We start from the raw sequence: 15,377 nt of genomic DNA on the forward strand, positions 1-15,377 counted from the left end.
ACACAACCTCACTTGTCCTGTTTTGTTCTCAGATTTCCAACCAGCATCCTCTCTTTCCTGAAGCTCATTCGGTCTGATCTTGCTGCTGTGCCTGCTGGTGCCTGGAATCCCCCCCTCTTTCTCGGCAATCCCACTGGTTGAAACACCGTGGCCAATGATTTAAGCTTGCTTCGCCGAGCATGGCACTTTAAAAAGAGCCTCCCTTGCTGTTCCGTTCAGTCACTCTTCTTTCCCAGCTGGAATGTTTGCTCCTCTCCTTGTCTGCTGTTCGCCTGTCAAATTAGTGTCAATGCCGCGTTGTGTGACATCTCTTGCTGTCTGTTTGTGATGCCATTGCTACGAGCTCCCTTCTCACCCAGGCTTGTACTCCAATAGATGCCGGATCCTCAGCCTGCCTCGTCTCCGTCAAACGCGCCCGTGCATTCCTCCTCCGACAAACCCGGGCCAAACAAAGGTAGTTCTACCGGCGACAGCCGTGATTCGGGCCCTGATCCCGTCCTGACCCCTTCTACGGCCTCCTTCACTCCGTCTCCACAGCCAGACAGCCATTTAAACACGCCTAACATGCCAGACGAAAAATCTGGCTCGTCCGGAAACAATGCCGACGGCCTAGAAAAGAAGCAGGAAGCTGGCACCGAAACAATGACCCCCAAGACAGACGCGACTCCCGCCTCCTTGTCTACAACGGACAACGCCCCAAAGAAATCTATCTGTAAAAAACACGCTGCCGTCCACGGCTCGAAGTCAGAGAAGTCGAAGAAAAAGAAGAAAGCTGTAGAATCGTCCACCTCCGACAGTGACAGTGACGACGATTCATCCGAAAGTTCTAGCTCATCCTCATCCTCCGATAGTTCGGATTCGGACTCGGAAGACTCTTCGGATTATGACTCTCACAAAAAGTGTAAAAAGAAGAAGAAGAAGAGGGCCAAGGAACGAGCCAAAAAGCTGAAGCAGAAGAAAAAGGCGAGAAAGGACGAAACCTCCACTTCCGAAGATGACAGCGATAGCGATGAAGATGTCTCTTCCGAAGATGAGAAGGCCAAAAAAGCAAAGTTGAGAGCGAAGAGGAAGGCTAGGAAGGCCAAGAGGCTGCAAGAGGCAGAGACGGAAGATGATGGCGATGTGGATGCGGCAGAGACACAAATTCGCGGCACCCAACGTGCAAGAGGAGGTCTCCGTGGCGCTCGTGGACGCAAACTCAAACAGGCGGGCTACATTGACAACAAGCTTCTGGCCGAGCAGACAGCGCAGCAGGCAGCTTTGTTGCAGCAGCAACAGCGGGCTCTGCAAAAGGCCGCTAGAGCCAAGAAGCAGAAGCGAGCTTCCAAAGTAGCATTTAAGCGAATTGATCAATGTGAGTCTTCCACCTCCGGCCATTCTTTACAGTATTCTTATAACCTGTGCTAATGTCAACCTGGCAGTATGGGACAACACCCTTCATAATTACAAATTGACTGAGACTGTGAAGGATCCTGATGCCAATGAATGGGACCAATACATCTTCACTGTTCGTCGTCGATTTGACTGGGATAACAAGTATCTCGAAACGCTTGTCGATATCAAGAGCAAAGCCCTCAAAGATGCCCTTACCCACGTCATGGACGGCGTCAAGAGCGTCAGTCTCGTTCAAGACACTCCTGCCGTAGACCCTAACATGCTATTTCTCTACCTGGAAGAGTGTCGTGCATACGTGAAGGAGCTCAAGGGACTCGCCAAGACCGCCGAAAAGAAGAAAGTGAGGAAGCAGGTAGAGCTGAAAGCATCACACCTGAAAGTGCTAGTCAAATACCTTGACAAGGACTACGCTGAGACCAAGAAAACGTTGTATCCCTTGCTGGAAAACAACACCATCACTTTTGACCTCTTGTGGGCATTGTTCAAACCAAATACCATCGTCTATACCCCCACCTACGGCGCTGCTGACGAGCCTCGTGCGTTTAAACTTGAATATGCTACCAAGGAGAGCTCGTTCATGAAGGGCCAGTGGTACTCAATCGAAGGCCGCTACCTGGAATATGATGGTAAATCTTTTGGCATGGGCACTATGACGAGCGAAGTTGATTTCTTCAAGGGGCCTCGGAAGATCACCAGCCTTGCATGCTACCCAATTCAATATCATCGCGATTCAGAGGCTTTGAAGACCAAACTTGTCGATCGAGGAAAGAAGTTTGTGGCTCTCCAAGGGATGAATTACCGTTTCCACCAAGGAATGGCATTCTTCAAAAAGCGCCGCTCCATCATCAAAGTCAATATCAATGGCCGTGTCATGGTAGATCCCGCGCTGCACCGCCGAATCAATCCAAATTATCCTATCAGTACGGTAAAGCCGAAGGATTCGGATATTCTCGACGGTTCTGGCGATGATACGGATGGCGAGGGTTGTTGCTGCGGGTCTTCATCAGAAACTGAGCGAGCCGGTCGAGATGATATCGCTCCAAAGACCAAGCTCAAGGTTATTCATGACAAGGAGGGTAAGCCTCATCTCGTCGAAGTCGAGATTGATGAAAATGGAAACGAAATCGTGAAGGAGGACATTGACAAAATCAAGGATGGTGCAGCTGGGAACAATGATATCGACTTCACAGAGGAGGAGCTCTTGATCGCCAGCCCAGTCGTTCTAGGATTTGCTTTTAGCGAAAAACTTTGGCTGGAATTTACCGTGTCTGGCATCAGGGAAATTGAATGGAACTCTGGTGCTTTCGACTCCCTAGTCCTTCCTGGCAATCAAAAGTCTATTGTCAAGGCTTTGGTGGAGTCTCACACTTTCCACGCGGCAGAGAATATTGATGATGTTATCCAAGGAAAAGGCAAAGGGCTTGTCGCCGTCTTGCACGGTCCCCCCGGAACTGGAAAGACTTTAACTGCAGAAGGCATCGCCGAATTACTCAAGCGTCCTCTGTATATGGTCAGTGCCGGAGAGCTCGGTACCGATTCGCGTACACTCGAAGGAGAATTGAACAAGATCCTTGACATTGCCCATTCCTGGGGTGCCGTTCTTCTTCTGGACGAGGCAGACGTGTTCTTGGAGAAGCGGACAATTCAAGATATTCACCGGAATGCCTTGGTTAGCATCTTCCTGCGATTACTCGAATACTTCCAGGGCATTCTTTTCCTCACAACTAACCGCGTTGAAACATTTGATGATGCATTCCAATCGCGCATTCACGTTGCTTTGCGTTATGGCGACTTGACGACCAAAGCCAAACGCACCGTTTGGAAAATGTTCCTTGACAAGGTTCGCACGAAGGAGGGTCTTGAGGTGGTTAAGTTCACCGATAAAGACTACGATACCCTAGCCAGGCATAATCTCAATGGTCGACAGGTAAGCCACCGACCCATTGTCTATAGTATTTGTTTGAAATTGTAACTGACCTGCTTTCAACTTTAGATCAAGAATTCCGTTCGAACTGCGCAAGCACTTGCCCTTAACGAAAAGGCTGCATTGTCCATGGAACATATTAATCGCGTTCTCGATGTTGCTGAGACCTTTGAACACGACCTCAAGGGCGGAACGGGATACATGGACGCCATGCGAAGCTATACTTAAAACTACCCTTCTTATAACGCCCTCCCGCATACAATTCAACCCCCCAGGACGATCGGGGTACTTGATACTTATGTTAGAGTATTCGATATCACACCTTTACAATCTCCCCTCAAACCTATTAATCACTCCAGGGCTCTCCTTGGAAATCGTATCCGCCATATCCAATGTTCCACGTTTTCCCCTAATAACCTTGGGTCAGAAATCGGTCAATGGAGCGCCTCTCTGTCCATGCTTTCGATCTTCAAGTTTCACTTCTATTTGTTTGTTCTACTATCCTACTGCGTATTATTCTTCCTTCTATGATGTTCAAATCCATGATTCTGCTTCCTTTCTGCTTGCTTTGCTTGCTTTGCTTGCTTGCCTACATGTCTCCTCGCCTTGCCTTGTAGTCTGAATGGGATCGGGAAATGGGAAATCGGAACGGAGAAACGGGGAATTTGTCATTTATGTTTTCTACCTGGGCTGTCCTCTTCCTTTCTCGTTATTAGTTGTACACGATGAACTGAATTTGTCCTGTTCTTCTGGGCTTCCACTATGTTGACCTTCCATTTCGAGTTGTGAGATTTGATTTGACGTGGATGATGACGACACTGATGATAATTAAGATAGCTTACCCTTTCTTCAACTGAAATAATATAATTTGATTCTTCTTTGATTTCAAATGAAGTGAAGCAACTTGAAGTTGTTGCTTTGATTGGTTAAAAATGGGCCATTGGCCATGGTGGATCAAGTATCGTTCCAATTTGACAATGTGCTGCGGAATGTTATGGACTGCTTTGATGGGAGCACTTAAAGCTGAATTCGGCGAAGTAGCTGATATGGTCCGGGCTTCGGAGATTCGAATACTCAAAGCTGGACGGTTTGGAAGCCATGTCATTATTGTCAGGGCAACGCGCAAGACTACAAGGGATTGAAGCCTGCGCCCATAAAACAGGCTCTGCCACAGTGCCTTCAGAGCAGTCTTACAGATTAACCCATTTTCTTGAGCTCTATATTACGGAAGATATCTCAAAGGGTGTCAATGCTAAAGAAGTGAAGGTCAATGACGCTCTTTATGCGGAGGAGAACTATATAAATGGCAATTTCAACGAGGAGCCATACTAGGTTGATTCACCCAGGGCATATTGTCAATATGTTTCTCCAAACTGCTAAAATTATGATTGTGTGCTCACATAGACGAGCTAGGGTAGTAGTGAGATAGTAGGAGGGAGAGATATAGAATATTAGCTCATAGGCCTTCCTAGCAAGTTTCTATCTGTTGTTAGCGATCAGATTCTAGGTATCGAATACTGATGATATTGAAGAGGTGGGTCTTCTGGCCTTAGATATATGTGAAGTGTTCACTCACTTTTGAACTGTTTTGAACACTCCTCCCAACAGCACTTTACTTGGACGCGTTTCTGTTCATGAGAGCTGTCATCCCACTATAAAATCTCTAGAAAGCTCACTTTGCTTTCTTCCTTCTCTTCCTTTCCTACTTCTTTTTCACCATCACTACCAAGCCTCCCCTCACCCTTTGACAAGCACCCTCGACAGCACTTTCATCTTCAATCTTTCCCACAGCTTTTATTTTCATTATCAGCTTTGAGAATCTTGTTTTTGTGCGACAAGATGTCGAGTTTTACCGCTATCAACCACCCGGGTGTCGTGGACCCAGCTGCGAAAGGGGACGATATCGAGGCTACTACTGCAAGCGACGTGCCTGATATCAAAGCAGAAGAAAATGAAGAGGAGAATATGGCACAGCCGGAACCAAAGGGCAAGAAGGTATGCCACTTTTATTTGTCATCGTCGCAGTTCATAGCTGAAAGCTTTCATTAGGCAAAAGAAACCAAAGTCCCTACTACCCCACGCAAGCGTGGTCGCAAGCCTGCAGTTAAAAAGGAAGCATCTGCCATCAAAACCGAGAATAGCGATGACGACACCAAGGAACACCTTGACGAGGATAGTCCTCAAAAGAAAGCAAAGTCGACGCCTGGTAAAAAGGGTCGTCCAATCCCGACATCCTACGACGCGGCTTGTGAAGAAGATAAGATGCTTCTTCGCCTTAAAGACCAGGAGAACAAGACCTGGGCTGAAATCGCAAGTGCCTGGAAAGAAATGACAGGTGAAGCGGCCAAAGGTACCACTCTTTCAACCCGCTATATGCGCATCAAGGCAAATTTTATTGTGCTCTCCAAGGAGGATGTAAGTTCATCTTTTTCTTTTATATCTCCTAGCTCGGTTTGCTGACTCGAGTGTTGGGGCTTAGGAGGCCGCCCTGCTCAAAGTCAAGAAGGAGATTGAGGATAAATTCGAGAGTGAAAAATGGCAGCGCCTGGCAGAAGCCCTGGAGCAGGCTAGCGGAAAGAAGTTCCCGCCTCTTACTTTGCAAAAGAAGTTCAAAGAATTGGACAAGAAAGGAGTCAGTGATGAGATCTTCTAGCTGTTTTTCAGGCCATTTCAACAGGAGGCACTGTTGGGGCAACGAGCCGTTCAACTTGGTAGGTTGCGTTCTGTTGAAAATTTAGGTCGGCGAGATGGTCTCAGGAAATGATCAGGACAGTTCACGTTGAATATTTTGTTTCCAGGACATGAGTGTCTTCTAATACAGCGACGTGGTGGACGGTGCAAGTTTGGATGAAGTCGCGATGCGATGCAAATGTGGTCAAAGTGTCCTTGCGTGAAACTTGAATACAGGAATATTACCAGCCCCTAATCCTTTCTATGAGATTCGTTAAATGGTGCTAAACACTAGGCTTGAGTAAGGGAGAGCTGCCCCAGGCTATGCCCAAAGCCCCATCCTTACGGGCCCTGTAATGTGATTTCGGCCAAGCTTACAGTAGTTAATCCGGGCTTACTAGCACAAATAGCCTCTTCACCTTCTTTTCTCCCGCGAAAATCTCAGCCCTGTTCATCCTCAAACATCCTGCTTTTGATATGATTGCCAGAATCAATCTGCAAGCTGCAATGGCTGGAATCACTTCTGATCACTTGCATTAACGGTGCCGATAGCCAATGGTTTGGCGAAAAGGAACTCCTTGACCACTCCCTCATGGCTATGCTCCTAGATTCAAAACTCTTTTCAGGCATCCCGCAAATATGCATCGTTGCAAAAATCCCTCAGCGAGCCTTTGGTGCTCCCGGCACTGCTTGATGACTGGGAGTGAATGAAGCCATTGAGATTGGAGTCCTGATTTTGAGTGGTAAGCCATACTATCTCCCGCTCATGACGGGTTTGAGTTTCAACTAACTAACTGCCCAGACGAGTCGAAGCCTCGCTTGTTTTTCGGCCTTTTGCATGGCCTCTCTTCACCAGGTCTCTATGGATGCACGTTATTTTGCGCCCAGAAATTTTAAATGTCGTCAATGGCGCCGCTATTCAAGGTTCCGATGGCTGAACAATGCTCTTGCAGGCTTTGCAGCGGACTGAGCGAGCGCAAGAACCCTAGCTTGCATTCTCATTAACTCTAGATACGATGGAGCAGACGATGTTCTGACCCTGATGCATAAGATAAGGCCGAAGCAAGCTTTTGACTAAAGAGAAGAGAAGCCTGCAGCTTCTTGAGATATTGCGATACGATTGGCTTATGCAGGTTGGGTGAGCGTGGTCCTGCACGAAAGATGCATTCAACCCCTGGATTACCTGCTGCAATTCGCTGAAGTCAGGGCCTCGATCGAGCCTTTCGGGATATCCAGCTGAGCAAAGGCCCACGTTCTCAGCCCTGTGTGTTAGCGAACTTGGTCACGCCGACGCATCGGAGGATTGATATCACTCCAGATTCGTTTCTTCTCTGGAGTAAGTTCCAGCGAAAGTGTCGAGCATGCACTTTTGCATGTTATATTTGCTTCTTCTCGCCTTGGGATGCGGACACACGCCCCGTGATAGATGCCGGTTTGTTGCGCTTACTGTGGCGCAAGAGGGCTTGATGTCTGTTGTGGAATCATCAGCTTGACGAGAATCGGTAACGACTGGCTGTCTGCGCTGGTCAAGGCGGGGCAGAGATGCAGGACGTTCATGTGCCGCAGCTGAACTTCACGATGACAAAGGGTGGACATGTATAGGAGAGCGGAGCACATGGAACAGGTACATTTACCGAAGTCACCCGAACCGTTGTGGGATATAAAACGGCTTTAGGATCCCAATTGAGGCCGACTTGCGATTCAGTTGCAATCAAACACTCTATTCACGCTCTAAGTCAATCGCTGCCATGGCTGATATATTCCTCATCAACCCCAAGAAAGATTCCGAATTCAAAGCTGGGAAAAATGGCATTACATTTCCCAATTCCTTTCCTATTCAAACTGCTCGAAAATATATCGCACTGCAATTCCCAAACCTTGAAGAGCGCCAGTTGAATCTTTACGCTACGCTTCTTAACGAGTGCTACTTCAACTACGACCATGGCCGCACTGCTGAACCTCCCTATGCTCGATGGATCATTTTTATCCGATGGGTGCAACATGCTCACGGCCTCACCGGTGACAATCGAATCATCAACGGAGTGGACCAATGGAATATGAAGAATTTCGCCAAGTATTACAATAAATATGTCAAATTTTTCTTTCGCATACCGAAGAAAACCGGCGAGCTGGGCTGTTTTTCAAATCTGCGCCGGTACCAATAAAGTTGAACCGCGGATTCTCTTCGAAGCTGTGAGGAGCGGCACTCGATTCAGGGTTGTTCAAATGAAGCCCTTGATAGGCCCAAACGGAGAAACATACTCGGGTTCTGGGACTACACCTATAAATCATCATGTTTTAGCGGCGTCTGTGGTGGCGGCTGCAGCCTCTGTTGCTGATAAGCCCTTAGCTGCAAATATCGGGGATGGCGAAGATGACTCCCCAGTGCCGCTGAACCCAGCTATCGACGACGGCGATGTTGATGATGATGGAATCCTTGACGAGCATGTCGATTTTCTCAATGACATAGATGATGACGACTTCGGTGACGAGGATGATACTGGCGGTTCGGGTACTTGGGTTGGTGGCAATAGTGGAACAGCAAAAGGTCGCCTGCCACCGAATACCCAGAGCGGATTTGGAGGGGTTGATGTGTCCTGCGCGGTTTTCGACCCCTCTGCCGTGAGGACCAATCTCTTCAGATTTCCTATCGATGACGGGACTGCCTGGACAGACGTGGGTAGTGGCCCCAGTGGAGACTCTACTTACACTGTCCCAGGTTATATGACCTTCAGCTGGGCTTCCACTTCTACGTCTATGACGATAGCCGGCGAAACAAAAACAAAATTTATCCAAGAGCTCTCGAGAACTCTCAATGTCGGTGCTGATTTTGCTGGGTTTGGTGGTGAATTCAGCCGTACATACGATGATTCCTCGAAAGTAGAAACGTGGAAGAAATACATGGCCACATACCATCAGACGCTGATTTACCGGTTGGGTTTCAAGGACATTGACCAAGCAAAGACCTACCTTACGGAAACAGCCACAGAGGCGTTTAAGTCCTGGTCAGCGGAAAAAATTATCCATACGTTTGGTACGCACTACATGATATCGGCCACCTTTGGTGGTATTCGGATTACGTCGTCCTCTCTTGATGTTCGTGACAATATCAAAGACACTAAGCTCAAGACTGCTATTGAACTAAAGGTATAATCACTTTTATTAAATGCACCTGGCCTTTCCGAGCCTTCCTGTCCATAATCGCCCTTTACTTTGTCGCCTCACTAACGGTTAGCAGGCATCCTTTTCTGGCCCCGAAACGGAACTTGATGCGAATGCGAAAAACAGTAGCAAGGACCAAACCGTCCAACAGATTATGAGTAAGATGGAGCTTGTACGCACTCGCACCATCGGCGGTGTGGCAGATGATAGCAATGTCCAGGCGTGGCGGAACTCCCTCTATTCAAATCCGGTTGTTGTCGATTATGATATTCGGCCCATTTGGGAGCTGATCGACGACCAGAATCTGGCCGGGCAAGTGAAAACCCAGGTTAACGCCCTACTGACTGCAGCTCAGCCATATGATCCTTGCGAGATAATGGCAATGTACGTCCCAATAAAGAAGTACGCCGATGATCGGGGTAGTGGGGCCAACTATGACCTTACTCTGGCTGTACCTGATGTTCCTGAAGGCTGGCTTGAGCTATGCCAGTACTCCCAGACCGGCAAATGGAATGACACATTCAACGGCGCCAATAACAAAGGAATTGCTATTCGGATCAATCCTAACAGAACCGTTGATAGAGATGGCGACGGTAAAATCGATGGAAATCAACCGCCTGCAGTGATGGGAGCTACAGGCCTTGACGTTCTCTGGCAGCATTGGAGGTCTGACAGAAACTTTGCAGTGTACCGTCTCAGAGGGCCAAGTGCCGACTACGCGGCTATTGGAGATATCTTTGAGAACCAGTGTGACCCTAACGCAGTTCAGCGCAGGCGCTATGCCGTACTTCACAGTCGCGTGCTGAATAAATGCAGCGTGAATACCGGCAATGCAAATGATGGCCTTCGGCTCATGTGGAGTGACCAAGGTTCGGGTGCCGGAGGCAATGTGGTCCTGGTTGCGCCGCCACCAGGCTCATGCCAACTTCTGGACGAGAACGGTAATGTGAAGGATCTGCCCGTATTCGTGAATGATCCAGCAACTGGGATGGGGTATCCGTTTTACGGCTGCACTGTCGGAGACTATGATGATGCATTTGGAATCATCGCAAGTATGCTGGACTGGTCAAAGGTCAAGTGGCTGGAGTCTGAATGGCTTGGTGCCCCTTGAGAGATGGACTTAAATAGCAGAAGGGTATGAACGCACCTTTTTATGATATATCTCGGGTAATTAATCTATGTCTAAATGATTTTGACTTCGTTTTGTGTTTGTTTTTGTTTAATCCTCATCTGCATACTACGGGAACCTCTGTGAGAGAAGGCCTAGAAGTGCTATTTCAAATCGGACCCCAAATTCCAACTGCGAGCCAGTTTGTTTACCGGCCATTCTTCGGGTTTAAGTCCATATCAACATATCCTCAGCAGATCTAACTAGTTACACTATGTGTACTCAGAAGTAGCAATTTGCTTGCTGTGTTTGATCTGCATGATACCCAAACTGACACTGATCGAGGGTCACACAAGTCTATTCCCCACGCCATGTGTCCCGGAATCACGCATCCTACTGGGTTCATTCTTATGATGCACACCGGGTTTAATTCCAGGTTGTTACCAGACGATCGAAGGCCGGCAAGTCGCAGCGTTTTACCCTAGCGGTGCAGCACTACAGATGGAAAGGTTACAATGAAAGCAGCTTCAAGCCTGTACTTGATTGCCCATTACGCTCTTTGTGAGTTATGGATTCTCGATAGTTGGTCAATCGGGCGTTGAAGGTGAGCAGGGAAAAGTGAGACAGATTGCCATTATGGCATGAAGCCATTACTTCTCCATGGCGTTTCCTACTTTTACAAGATCATCCAGATATTGGGGGGAGCTAGATATTGTTTGCTATTCTCTTACTTATCGAACCTCGTGGTCATTTCTTGGATCCCCGTGGTCAAGCAGCAACTTGTGAGAGTCGAGAATGCAATGTTTGCTTCCAACACTGCCAGGTTTGGTCATTCCATGTTGCTTAAATGATTTTGGATCCGTTTATATTAATGGCGCCGGGTGTCGACATTCCGTTCACGCTTTTTCTTTTATCTGCTGACTATTTCTAGTTCTACCATCTAGGGCGTTGGATACCAGCCCACGGTCGATCCAAGCAGGCATTTTTTCATATCCCTCTCACGTTCGACTTGTCTATTTTCCAAGATATCAGGGGCATCTTCAACATGGCACTGGTCCGCAGGTCTCGCCCTTCCTGCGATTTTCGTCCTTCCTGGACGAGAGTCGGAGCAATTCCCGCACACGAAATCATTTACAGATACATCCCAGGAATCTTAAACTTTTCGCGCCCTCGATCGTCTGGTCGACTTGAAATCGACCTAGAGTCACTCTTCGCGCAAGCGCCCCTTTTAAGGGCTGGAACGCTTGAGCCGGGCTTATACAACCGCTGCCTGAACGAGCTCCTCTCAGCACTCTACAAGCTCCAATTCCCCATCCCACAGCTTCGCATAATGGAGCCCCTCATGGAGAAAGCCAGGAGACTCTACCCAGGCGACTGGGAAAACCTCCTCTGTACCTTTGCCTGCTACGGCGACCTTCTCGACTCAGACTGCCTCAACGCATCTCCCGAACTCTGCGACGATTTAAGCGACTACATCCTGCACAAACTCACCAAGATCGCCACACAAGCCCCGCTGTCTGTCTCGCTGAGCTTCGTCGATTTACTCGAGGAAGACCAGTTTCAGAACGGCATGGCGATCCTCGTGGACCAGGTGCGGCAGCGCCACAGGGACTGGGCCAAGCTGAGGGCCTCGCAGGGTCAGATTCTGCTGCGGTTGTCGAATCAGCCGTCGAAGCGGATCATGCGGTATGTGAGGGAGCGGCAAATGGCGGATTTAGTGGAGGAGGAGGAAGAGGCAGTGTATAGGTCTGCGGCGTTTGGGTTGCCGTTTGATTTTGGTCGGGCCAATAGAAATCGCTTTGAGAACCCTTACGATTCTGATAATACTGTCGAATTTCGTCGGATGCGGAGGGAACGGAGGAAAAGGTATCATGATCCTAGGGGTGTTGGGTTTATGTTTGGAGAAATCTGAAGCATCTCATCCTTGAGAATTATAAAGAGCTTGAGGATTAGTTTCATTCATTTCGTTATTCGCCATTGATTAAAGACCACTTAGCGATATATTTTCGGCTGCACTGAATATGATATATATTCGAATTTACGAGTCATCGTGGAGATCGTTTAGAATAGGATTTTAAAGATTCTTCCATCGCAAAAATGCATCAGATTCAGTACTGTCGGGGGAATATACTTCTACATTCACAGCAAAAAAAAAGCAGGAAAAGATAACCTCCCCCCCAGTCACCACCCCCAATACCGTTCCGAATAAAAAGCAAACGTAGGTTAAAAAACAGCAAGAAAGCAAAGGGCAAGAAAACCGCATACTCGTACATAACCATATTGGGTACTTTGTGAGAAAGAAAAGGACAAAGAAAGGGTCATATCGTCGTTAAAAACATCCTTAAAAGGAAAAAAAACCATGCGAATTTACATGCGTAAATTCTTCATTCTTTCGCTCGGGGGATCCTCTTCATCAAGGCTGGTGGAGTCCTTGCTAGTCGGCCTCATTGGCTCTTCACCTCCGTCCATAGACCCCCTTCGAGTTGGTCCATCGGTGTACTGCCTGCTGGATGCAGCAGGTCGGACCTTTGTCCCCACAAATCCACGGCGATCTCGCCCGGTACGTCCCCTGCCCAGCCAGTTGTGGGTAACGGCCTTTCTAAGGTCTTCAATTTGTCGCTGGGCATGGTCGTCCGTATGGACGCCGGCGATGACGCAAATGCACTGAAGAACCCGACCAACAGTCTCTGTGACCACGTGAGAGGCGTCCGTAGGCCTTGAGAAGATGGAGGACTGGAAAACAGGGTGGTCGGGGTTGGAAGAGGTGTTGGATTCGGCGCGTGCACGAGACGTGGTTAGGTGAGATTCTGACGAGTGGCTGCCGGTGGCATTTAAGGCCGTTGATGACTGCGAGTTGAAGCTTCCTCCCTCAAGAGCTTGAGCCGTCCCTGGCCGACTAGCACCGCTGTTTGAAGAGGTTCCTAGAAGACCAATGCTTGCGTTAACTCGTTCCAAGCTTAGGCGAGAGAAGATGGTTTTTAAGGTCTCGTATCGGTTGAGAATAATGTTATCACGAAACGAAATGAGGATAATGTCGTTAACGTTCAATTTCTCTCCAGCTGAACCGCCGCCAGGCATAGTGCCCCAGAATTCTCTAGCTTCATGAGGTTCCATAATTTTGCCGCGCCCTTTGAATTCGAGGTCAAGTGGGAAGAAAACGGCTTGGATAAAAGGGACGATATTTCCGTAGGTATATGTCCAAACTTGCACTAGATGATGCATAAGGTTTTCATCTGGGATAGAGCTGAGAGTTTGGTTGAGAGACGCGAATCCCGTCTGCAAAAGGTCACGTAAATCTTCAACGAGCACGTTGGGCACACGTCTCTGGAATGAGCGTAAAATGTGGACGGAAACGAGTTTGTTGAGGTCTTCAATTGCGATTCGAACTTCTTCGCCTTCGAAAAGCACAAGGAGTTTGGCTTTAAGGAAATCCCACGCGTCTTCAAATGCCATATTTGCAATGCCGAAACTGCCTAGAGCTTCCCTCATGGCTGCTTCTTTGCTCTGAATCGAAGCTCCAGGAACACCGGTTCCAATAAACGTGGACCAAGCAGCAACACCGGTTCCCAAACTGCCGGAGAAATCAGGCTGGTCATTGCCGGCAGCGTCATGTGAGGCTGAAGCTTTTTCCTCCATTTTCCTTTTTTCACGTAACGCTCTACCACCGTGACGAAGGTCCAAACCACTGACAGACTTCCCGAACGACGTTGAGGAGGGCGAGGACGGGGTAAACGAGTATAGGGATTGAGGAGCACTAGGGTCGAGGGGTCTCGAGTTGCTGTTCGCAGATGAGAGGGGTAAATGGAAATGATCGTCTTTATCCTTCAACTTGAGTTTTGGACGTGGCAGGAAGTGATGTCGATGCTTCTCTTTGTCCTTTTCCTTTTCCTTCTCGTTGGTGGATTGCTTCTCAGTAGGGACAACAGTGGCAACAGAAGAGTTTGTGAAGGTGTAGAGGGAAGAATTGCTGGAAACAAGAGAATCATTCAAGCTGGTTGTGGACGCGTTCACCATGCGTGACAACCCGCTTGGGCCTAGCTTGCTCGGCGAGGGGGTTGGTTTCTCACGGCGATCACTGTCTTTATCTCTTGAAATCCCAATGTGTTTTGGCTTCAGGAAGGACTTCATCTTTGACTTTTCCTTCTCTCCCTTTTGCTTTCCGCTGGTGCTCTCCTGAGCCGGGGTTGAGGCTGGTGGGGCATGTTGAGCTCGAGGAAACACGAGGTTTGCTGCAGTGGTGGCTGCAAAAGCGCGTCCTCCAGATGACCCGCTCTGATATTGCGCTACCCCGGCAGGAGAACCCTTTTGTGTCACTGCACCCGCGTCCTGATGCGGCGGAATGGTTGACGATCGATTGCGCAATTGCTGGGACGACACTTGATGCTGCATTGCGGTTTGGGCTGCAATCCTCGAGGCAGACATGGGCGCCATGTTCGCGGGTGTGTGTTCTGACATGGACGCGGTGGGGAGACTAGGTTCGAAAAATCCTTGAGAATGTTGACGGCGATGCCTCTGCGGGTCGTTCGTCAGTGCCAACGGAGACGGTCTTCTTTGAATCGGCTCATTTTGAGGCATCAACGAGGTGGAGGAACGCAAAAAATTGGGAAGAGAGGCGTTGCTGCTATTCGCGCTGGCGATACCCGCCGAGGCCGATCGAGAACCGCTAGGACTAGGTATTTGAGGGCTCAGATTATACAGAGATCGCTTCGGGATATTCAGGGGCGGCAAGAATGGCGGATCGGAGGGGTTGCTGCCAGAGGAGCTAGGACGTGGAGGTTGGTCTGTTGGTCTGGTGTGCTCTGGGGAGGCGGGCCCAGCAGAGCTCACATCCCCGCGTTGGCGGCCCGTCGAGCCTGTGCGACTGCTCCTCATGGCGGCGGCCAATTGGCCCAGAGGCTACAACGGGGGAAGAAACTGCAGAGAAGAGGAAGAAAACAAGCAAGCAGTGACAAACGTGAGACTGTGCAGCGCGAAATCTAAGCCGACATGCTGAGCAGAAAGAGAATAAAGTGAAGCCGTGATGAAGGGCGATGCGACTGTTGTTGGAACTGACTAACCGCCAGGACCACGCTAGCCGACTAGCGCATCTGTTAGCGTTCAGCCCTATCTCCAAACGCC

At 48.8% G+C, this 15,377-nt stretch overlaps 6 protein-coding genes across 6 annotated transcripts; 5 read left to right on the forward strand and 1 right to left on the reverse strand.

The window, feature by feature from the left end:
* Positions 1-375: 375 nt before the first annotated feature.
* Positions 376-3,547, forward strand: UREG_06265 (uncharacterized protein; the record flags this gene model as incomplete). Its single annotated transcript, XM_002583252.1, has 3 exons — positions 376-1,354; positions 1,422-3,322; positions 3,389-3,547. 3 exons carry the CDS (start codon positions 376-378, stop codon positions 3,545-3,547), a joined length of 3,039 nt encoding a protein of 1,012 aa, XP_002583298.1.
* An 870-nt stretch (positions 3,548-4,417) lies between these two features.
* Positions 4,418-4,651, forward strand: UREG_06266 (uncharacterized protein; the record flags this gene model as incomplete). The annotated part of the gene is made up of 1 exon (XM_002583253.1): positions 4,418-4,651. One exon carries the CDS (start codon positions 4,418-4,420, stop codon positions 4,649-4,651), a length of 234 nt encoding a protein of 77 aa, XP_002583299.1.
* A 507-nt stretch (positions 4,652-5,158) lies between these two features.
* On the forward strand, positions 5,159-5,972 carry UREG_06267 (uncharacterized protein; the record flags this gene model as incomplete). Its single annotated transcript, XM_002583254.1, has 3 exons — positions 5,159-5,314; positions 5,369-5,734; positions 5,799-5,972. 3 exons carry the CDS (start codon positions 5,159-5,161, stop codon positions 5,970-5,972), a joined length of 696 nt encoding a protein of 231 aa, XP_002583300.1.
* Positions 5,973-7,737: 1,765 nt separating this feature from the next.
* Positions 7,738-10,262, forward strand: UREG_06268 (uncharacterized protein; the record flags this gene model as incomplete). Its single annotated transcript, XM_002583255.1, has 3 exons — positions 7,738-8,125; positions 8,340-9,085; positions 9,228-10,262. 3 exons carry the CDS (start codon positions 7,738-7,740, stop codon positions 10,260-10,262), a joined length of 2,169 nt encoding a protein of 722 aa, XP_002583301.1.
* Positions 10,263-11,304: 1,042 nt separating this feature from the next.
* Positions 11,305-12,062, forward strand: UREG_06269 (uncharacterized protein; the record flags this gene model as incomplete). Its single annotated transcript, XM_002583256.1, has 2 exons — positions 11,305-11,949; positions 12,051-12,062. The coding sequence occupies 2 exons, from the start codon at positions 11,305-11,307 to the stop codon at positions 12,060-12,062; spliced, it is 657 nt and encodes a 218-aa protein (XP_002583302.1).
* Positions 12,063-12,626: 564 nt separating this feature from the next.
* On the reverse strand, positions 12,627-15,131 carry UREG_06270 (uncharacterized protein; the record flags this gene model as incomplete). Its single annotated transcript, XM_002583257.1, has 1 exon — positions 12,627-15,131. One exon carries the CDS (start codon positions 15,129-15,131, stop codon positions 12,627-12,629), a length of 2,505 nt encoding a protein of 834 aa, XP_002583303.1.
* Positions 15,132-15,377: the final 246 nt, after the last annotated feature.

The sequence above is a fragment of the Uncinocarpus reesii genome, genomic scaffold (assembly GCF_000003515.1).
Source record: "Uncinocarpus reesii 1704 scaffold_4 genomic scaffold, whole genome shotgun sequence".
Taxonomy (NCBI): Eukaryota; Fungi; Ascomycota; class Eurotiomycetes; order Onygenales; family Onygenaceae; genus Uncinocarpus; species Uncinocarpus reesii.